Consider the following 8,521-nt stretch of genomic DNA (forward strand, 5'->3'; position numbering starts at 1 on the left):
GATGAGAGTTAGTGTAAACAAAAACAATGTAAAATATCACATCAAAATGGATTGAGGACAAAAGAAAGAAAATCTAAAGCTATCCAAGAAGTAAAGAAAGTCGATTCTACAACTAAACTATTGGACATAGGGTCCAAAATGTGAGGAATAAGCAGCTAAACATAAACCATAGCAATGCCTATTCTTTTTGTTCAAATTATTGACATTCTATCCTATATTCTACAATGCAATTTAAAGAAAACATGAAGCTAATACAATCTTGATAGGTATTTACATGTTGCGGTGTATGAGAGTCAAGGTTGGGGACAATAAATGTTAGGACGTGAACTTGGAGGGCACGCCGCACAAGGTGACAAAATGAGACATTGAGACTTAAGTTTTGGAGTTAGGACCTAGGTCGTGGGGGCCCTTAGGACGTGAACTGGCGTGTGAACTTGGACGACACAAGGTGACAAAGGGGAAGTAAAATGTTACGACATCAATTAGCGAAGCTAATTATCTATGTCCGGGGACAAGACAAGGTAATAATAAGGTGTAGTACCTCAGATTAGACTTCTAGTGTAGTGACTGGTATGGGTGTCAGGCTACCCTGACGAGGCAGCGTTCTCGGCTCGCTTGTAGGTATAGTTTTTAGAGACCATGACATAAACTCCTAGGTTGGCGACAGTGAGGACGGCGAGAAACCAATAGAAGTAGTCCAGATGGGCGCGGTTCAGATTGTCGGAGAACCAGCTGGCGGCGGCGTAGCGAGTAGAGATGGCGTCGACGGCGGAGATGAGGATGCTGCTGAGGTACGCGCCGGCGCCGTTGGAGAGGAGATAGAGGGCCAGGCCCAGGCTCCGCATGGCGTCGGGCATCTGGTCGTAGAAGAACTCCTGCTTGCCCACCACGGCAAAGACATTGGCCACGCCCATCATCACGTACTGTGGAACCAGCCACAGGATGCTCATTGGCAGCTCCGCCCCCGACGGGTCGTCCACCAGGCCATTGACACGGGCCACGTGCAGCCGCGCCGCCTCTGTGCCAGCCGCCACGGCCATGCCGACAGCCGTCAGGCCCATGCCCACCCCTATCCGCTGCAGGAGTGTGATACCCCTCTCGTTGCCCGTCACGCGCCTCGCGGCCGGGACGAGCAGCCTGTCGTAGAGCGGCACCGCCACCAGGCACGACACGGAGCTGAAGAGCAGCATCGACGCCGGCGCGATGGTGAAGAAGCCCAACACGTTGCCGTCCAGCGTTCTTCCCTGCCTCGTGAAGAATGTGGCCGCCTGGGCGTGGGAGGCGCCGTACACCAGGATTGCCAGCACGATTGGGATTATTCTCAGGACCAGCTTCACCTCTTCCACTTGAGTCACGGTGCAGAGGCGCCATGGGTTCACGCCCGTCCCTGACGTTCTCATGATCGATGGATCATCGGCCTGGTCTAGTAGAAGAGGCGCAGTGGTACTGTCGATGGGATGCGACAGCTCCTTGAGGGATAAGGAAGATGGATTCTTCACGATGGCGGCCTTGTCGAGAAAGCTGCATCATTGCCGATTGACTGTAGTAAATTAAACGGTACTTGTTATAACTATACTGAAAAGCAGCTACACGATCGCCAATTTGTTCTGCGACATCGATACATATGCAACAGTTCACTACTGGAGGTAAACAATAATTGAGATACTTAGTGATTGAGATACCGGAACTCCTTCGTCGGCAGCAGGCGCCGCCTGCCGTGCCGCAGATGCTCCTCGCTCGGCAGCTCGAACAGAAGAGACTCGTCGACGTCATGCGGCAGGCGCCACTTGCGCAGGCTGGCGACGAGCACCTGCGCGACGAGGGTGATGGGGCTGCCGCCGGGGGGCTTACGGACGTAGAAGGGCGAGCCGGCGGCGAGGCTGACGGTAGCAGCGAGCATGGTGGCACAGGGGATGCCGTATCCCAGGCCCCAGCCGACGTTGTCCTGGACGTAGACCAGGGCAGCGGAGGCGGCCAGGCTGCCGATGGAGACCGCGAAGTACCACCAGTTGAAGAAGGAGCTCTTCCGCCGGCGCCCCTTCGAGTTCCCCTCCTCGAACTGGTCCGCTCCGAAGGCCTCGAAGCATGGCGTCGTCGCCGCCAATCCTAACGCCGTCACGTACAGTGCGCCAAAAAACACTCCCGCCTGTATCCTGGTCGCTATGTTAACCTTACCCGGCAGCATCACAGCCGCCGTTAGCAAGAATAAACCCTACAAATCAATCAGTAACAGCTCAGCTATCTTTAGCGGCGATTTCCATGGAGGATGACGAATTAAGTAGCTGTGTTATGGATCGACCGTTCTTTGGACTCACAGTAGAATAAAAGATGCATCCCACCATGCTGGTCATGTACCTGCCCCAGTAGGCGTCCGCCACGAAGCCCCCCACGATGGGCACGAGTGCTGTCGCCCCCTGGAAGTTGTTGACCTCCCTGGCGGCGCTGGCCGTGCTCATGTGCAGCTCTGTTGTCAGATACGTGATGAGATTCGCAGATATGCCGTGATGCGAGAACCTCTCCAGCAGCTCCGCCACTGATCATCCATACACAGCAATTTATTTAGCTTTACGCCCACGCAAGTAATTACTATCCATAAGGACCAATTTTACAGATCGTGACACACCAATATATGCATGCAATCTCTCTTGCGTTTGTGCCTGTCGAATTCAATCTGAATCGGAGAAGATTGAGGAACTACATCTATAATTACCAAGAATGAAAGAGCATGCCCTCCAATCTCCCCTCTTCTCCTGATCAATTGATGAAGGCTGATCCTCGACCTCAATTCTGTCCTCCCTGAGGACTTGGCGTTGCACATTCTGGTCACAATCCTCAACCTTGTGTTCCGTCAATGATGCTGGTTGTAGCTTCGACTTCAAATCGCCACTGCTATATTCCATTCCCATCGAATAGAAGCATCCACATAACCTACAGGTATGCAGAGCAAACTGTTAACTATCTGCAGAATTGAGGATCTCTCCCGTGGTTTAGGTTGCGCACAGAGGCACAGAGCGAGAGAGAGAGAGTCGACGAAGGCATACGGCAGGCCACCTCGTCTGTGTGCCAATGGTGTCGATGTGAAAACTTTTCTTGTCCGCATCTTCGTCTCCTCTCATTTGTCATCAGGGGGCATCAATCATATCGTAAGAAACAATAGAAGGGGCTCATAACGTGATGTTACGTGAAGGGACCACGCATTGTGACAGCTACTATCGATAGCTACGGTCCCCGCGCCCCCCACATGTAGAAAGATTCGACAAACTAATCTCACTCGCCTCTTGTATACTATTGGCATTAGGGTGATTGTGGACTCAAACTTAGGCTTGAGCCCTCTACAAAATGTCACATTGTCGCTTATTTTAAAAATGGCATAACAGCACAACTTCCGTAAGGCAACTCCAAAATTGTTAGACTCAATAGATATACTAACCTACTTCTCGAGAGCTTTTTGTTTATATACAAATATAATAAGGGTTGGATGTGAGGAGGAAAATAGGTAGAAAAAGTGAGCCACAAAGTTCCGCATCAATAAAATTTTAAGCTAAGATTAGACTACTCAACGTAACTTGAGCGTGTAGATTAAAACTTTAATGAACCTTCTGAATTTTGATTGTATTCCTTGAGAACTATCCAATGTCATGTCATATGATCTACTATGCTCCACCCTCTTTCAAGGAGTTGTTCATATGGCATTCCTAAGAAGTCCCAAAGTTGAAGCTAAAAGAAATCAAATGGCTAGTATGCCCAACACTGGCACGAGAACCACTCTTTTCTTCATATTAGGTTTTAGTTATGCATTTGGCCCTTTATAATATGTCATTAGAGGTTCATATTAAAGGATGATCATGCCTCTTCTCTAGCTACTAGATGGACCATTACTATTATAGACATGATCAATCATCCACAAGTTGAAAAGTAGACTACATTTATGCATCACACATACATACAAAGACAAACACACCTCGAGGGGTGTACCTTTTAGAACATATAAGATACTGGGTGAGTTCAAAAGAAAGGGTATCTTACTTAGTAAAATTCATAAGATTATATTTTCAAAAGAGATTTTTAAATTACAATTTGAAAAAAAACCTTAAGTTTAGTAAAGTATAATGGATCATTTTATGGCTTCATAGCATGTAATGAAAGGGTATCTCTTAATATTCTTTGAATGTGTGTTATATAGACTACTTATTATAGATGCCCCCTTCACACACACACACACACACACACACACACACTCTCTCTCTCTCTCTCTCTCTCTCTCTCTCTCTCTCTAGTCTTTATGTATATATGTATGTATGCATTTTGCAACATGTAGCCATTATCTCAACATTTATGTAGTATGTAGTTTAGGACTCATCTACACATCCATAAATTTGATCAATGGTGTAGTAGAGATGAGTGCTCTTGAGCCAGTATATTCAAAATGTTAAAAATTTGAGAAGACTAAGAGAGAGAAGCAAGCATAATTATTGAAGCAAAAAGATATTGCATTGTTTATTCATGAAGGAGAAAGGCAATCAGTGCAAGTGGATTTAGGAGATGAATTTTGCCTTAGTGATAAGAGAATTAATATCCTAAATATATGCCAAGTGGTTGGTGCTAAGGCATGTTTCTATGTGTGTACATATATGTAGGTATGTATAGGAAGACTCTCCATTTATATATGCATAGGATGCAAGGATAGAAATAGAATAATCCTAGAATGTTGTTTGTCCCTTCAATAAGTCCTAATACCTATCATGACATTACCCCCCTTCAAACTCTCCATTGGAAGATCAAAGGTATAATGGGCCTTTTTACCAAACATAGAAAGGGCATTGTTGCATTCCTCAGGGGATTCACTATAATTCAATTTGTAAATAACCCCTTTATATGACACTCTTCTGTATATTAAAAATATATACAAATAGTATTAAGAAAATATCTTAATTTGAATCCACATGATACACATATATTTGTGAGTGCCCCCCAAGGGCATTCTTACCTTGACTACATGTGGGTTAAGAGGTTTGACCAACTCCCTTTATTTCTCCATAAAATAAATGTTTTGTCTAAACCCTCTTAATCCACTTATGTACCATTGAATTGGCTTTGAGAAGAGCTATCACTCTACTTGATTCAAAATCTAGTTTAGAAGATATGCCCTCTATGATTGAGAAGTGACTATGTAGAAAAATAAATACTTATTGTAAAAACACAACATTACCTCACCTTAACTAGGTTGAATGATATAGTAAAAGTGAAGAGAAGTTGCATTTTTGAGCTTCTTAGTTGATGGCTTCAAGATATTTTACCTCCATTTTGTAGTAGACATATTTTAATGATGGACACTACTATTGACTTGCAAGGTAAGAAACCATGACAACTAGAGTAATGATAAAAATATTGAGCACAATAAGGTGTTCCTCTCACAATTTTTGTTTTGAGACTACTTCTACTCCTCACACTCCTTGAGTGGGTGACTACATGCAATGTGCGGTTGGATGCACGCAATGTGCAATGGGCTACACGTAGTGTGCATGCAATGTACAATTGACTATATGCACTATGCGATTGGCTACACGTAGTGTATGGTTAGCTATATGCACTATGCAGTCGGCTACACTTTACTACACACGAAGTGGTAGGTGCCCAGCTATCCTTTCCCTACCTCACTTCCCATTTTTCTTCTATCCTACTAGGTTGGACTTGGTTTGTAGAGACAAAGATTAGGCTCCTTGTTGCACACCACCCCATGAGGACTCTCTTACAGGTAGAGTAATGTGCAATCTAAGAGGTTGCAAATGATTGTAGTGGTGGAGGTTTGGTGTAGCATGGGCTGCAGTATGAGGGTTAGAGGTACTTTATGAATTGACTATACCAAGCCATCTAAACATACCTTTACTATGTGTGGATAGTTGAATGTTTATCACGTCTTAGGCCACATTATAGTTTAAGAGTATCTACATTAGGTATTTATGGGCCTCCTACACCCTTAAAAGGTCTAATAAGTCTCCACAAAAGAAGCATGCATAGTAGGCAACTTGCATGTTGCAATTGGGTATTAAAGAACTTATGTAGGTACTCTAATAGAAGAGGAAGTGAGCTCACCTAGGATTGACTAATCCTTGGCTTAGCCAAGGCCTAGGCCTAAGATTCATGTACCTAAGGAGTGGTTGAGAGCTTCACCCTCTAGTTATCAAAAGGAAACGGAGCACCAACCATACCTTTGATCTCAAAGCAACACATGTACATGATCTTATCAACCTAGTTATTGATCTAGTCAACCGTTAAACCCTAGAAACAATGACTAATATGATGGATCAGATAAGACACATAGGAGGTAGTCACTACAAAAGAAAGGCTCTATAGATGCACATTGTACACGCAAAATAGTGGGTGCGTTTATCAGCGCGTCTATTCGCGCTAGTATATAGAACGTATCTATATACTTAAATTTTTAAACGCGCCTATAGATGCGAAAATAAACGCACATATTTTTCATTTCTCATAAAGTCCCTAAATATGACCAAACATCTTAACAGCTAGTATTTTTTTGAATACATTACCAACTTTACTTCTTTATGAGTATTACAAATATACATCCAATCATTCAAAGCTAATTATATATGTTACAATGAATGATCAATCTCATCTTCAATGAGATTGGCCCTTGCTAGACTATCTACCTCTAGGTCTATGTTACCAATAGGCAATGAAACAAATAAGTCTATCCCATTGTCAGATGTATTGCTATGCTCAATTTCTTCATCATCATTTGCAACCATATTGTTATCCTCTTATGCGCTTCCTTGAACATCCTCGCGGGGATCATCTTACACTACATCATGTATATCATCGATGATGGCATCATCATGTGCATCATCATTGATTGTATCATCATTGATTGTTGGATTGTCATCAACTATCTCTATGTTGGTAGCATTGCCATATATTGGTTTTGAACGATTAGATATGGGGATGACGTGCCACCATCGGTTATTGTTTACCATTGGGTGATACACAACCTGCATTTAAAAAACAAAAAGTAAGCAACTTAGATATTTATTGTATTTTGAGAATGTACCAAGAAGTAATATATATAAAAATAAATAGCTTTTAATATACCTGCTCACATTGTTGAGGTAGTACGAATGTTTCATTCTTGCCTTGGTAAAATTTTGTAGAGTCAATCACTACAAAACCACTTGGATGACATCTAATTGTGCAATGCTCACTCATTGTTACTACTTCTTTAAACCACTTCACATCTAGTGCATATATAAAAAATTGCCTAAAGTCAAGCTTTAAAATATCTTAGATCAAGCCACAATAACCTTCCATGGTGCCATTGGTATCTTGGAAGTTTGCAAGGATACCACAATCCTGGGTATTTCTCTTATCATCTATATGTTGAGTTCGAAAATGTTTGCCTTCACTCCAAATAGCATTGAACAATGTGCACTAGTAGTACATTGTTGAGATCATATTAATGATTTAGTTAAAGATGAAAAATGTAAAATTATTATCATATATAGCTAAAGATAATTTAATTATAAGTATGTCTCACCTTTGATAAGCAACCTCGTGTGTATTCTCACTCCTCTTGCGATATATCCATTGCCTCCTCTTTTTCCATCTTCTCCATTTCTTCATGTAGCCAATCTATATCAATATGACGTGGAAGCACACTTAAATGTTCTGGATATGGGACATTACGTCCATGTCTAGCGTGAAATGCTTACCTTTCGTTTACTCTTCTTGCCCTTTCTTCTTTATATAGTGTCACCCATTTGCTCATTACTTCACTATTGAGCACACAAAATACATTTAGCTTACGAAGTTTCTCTTTCATTAGCATTTTGCTCCTTCCTTTTCCTTGAGGTATTATAAAGGTCATCCTCAAATCTTCATCATCTTTCCATAGTAGTGGTAAAGAGGGGTCCACTTTAGTAAGATATTCAAAGATTTGTACAAGGGATGATTGCACTAACCAACCCTCAGCCATGCTTCCCTCGGGCCGTGCATTTTACCTTACAAAATCTTTTAGGGTTTTCATAAAGTGCTCTAGAAAAAACATCCACCTTGCATGAACTACCCCACAAATTGCGATCTCATCAATCAGATGTACAAGTAAGTGTACTTGAGTAGTCAAAATGGAGCGAGGAAAAGTTTCCTCCACCAAACAAACCACCTCAATGGACAATACTCGAGCTTCTTGCAACGTATTTGGATCGATGTCTTTCAAACTCATAAATCTACCAACATGCAATTGAGAACAATGATTAGTTTTGTCCATGAATTCAAGCGGGTTTGCTATGTGATGTACGTAATATGTAAACTAAAAAATAAGTATAAAGTATACATACCTTGCGAGCTCACCCATCTTGTAAATGATATCGTGCACATCTTTCGAAACACAATGGGATATGCGAGTGGGAAGGATGAACTGTATGGAAATATTCATACATTGTTAATTAGTCTACATAGTTACTCCACTAATTAATATATTTATGGCTATGAAAATCCTTAGCTGAAT

The 8,521-nt window shown here is 42.3% G+C and overlaps 1 protein-coding gene across 3 annotated transcripts; it reads right to left on the minus strand.

Annotated features, from left to right (window-relative positions):
• Positions 1–230: 230 nt before the first annotated feature.
• LOC148010262 (protein NRT1/ PTR FAMILY 5.4-like) lies at positions 231–3,185 on the minus strand. Of its 3 annotated transcripts, XM_087673034.1 has the most exons (5): positions 3,052–3,185; positions 2,711–2,928; positions 2,316–2,533; positions 1,683–2,212; positions 231–1,521 (listed from the first exon to the last, which is right to left on the minus strand). In XM_087673034.1, the coding sequence occupies exons 1-5, from the start codon at positions 3,114–3,116 to the stop codon at positions 585–587; spliced, it is 1,968 nt and encodes a 655-aa protein (XP_087529160.1). In that variant the 5' UTR covers positions 3,117–3,185; the 3' UTR covers positions 231–584. The 3 variants fall into 3 exon arrangements, with proteins under 3 accessions (XP_087529160.1, XP_087529161.1, XP_087529163.1); XM_087673035.1 differs by lacking the exon at positions 3,052–3,185 and having other exon boundaries at positions 2,356–2,533; positions 2,711–2,874; XM_087673037.1 differs by lacking the exon at positions 3,052–3,185 and having other exon boundaries at positions 2,624–2,764.
• Between the last annotated feature and the right edge of the window lie 5,336 nt (positions 3,186–8,521).

This window comes from Lygodium microphyllum, chromosome 30, assembly GCF_053477565.2.
Source record: "Lygodium microphyllum isolate KBCC chromosome 30, Lygodium_microphyllum_v1.1.10, whole genome shotgun sequence".
Taxonomy (NCBI): domain Eukaryota; kingdom Viridiplantae; phylum Streptophyta; class Polypodiopsida; order Schizaeales; family Lygodiaceae; genus Lygodium; species Lygodium microphyllum.

Coding starts and splice junctions, on each gene's coding strand:
- LOC148010262 (XM_087673034.1), bottom strand. CDS start 3,116: ATGAGAGGAGACGAAGATGCGGACAAGAAAAGTTTTCACATCGACACC. Junction 2,534..2,710: donor GGCATGCTCTTTCATTCTTG/GTAATTATAGAT, acceptor ATGGATGATCAG/TGGCGGAGCTGCTGGAGAGG. Junction 2,213..2,315: donor GATGCATCTTTTATTCTACT/GTGAGTCCAAAG, acceptor ATTGATTTGTAG/GGTTTATTCTTGCTAACGGC.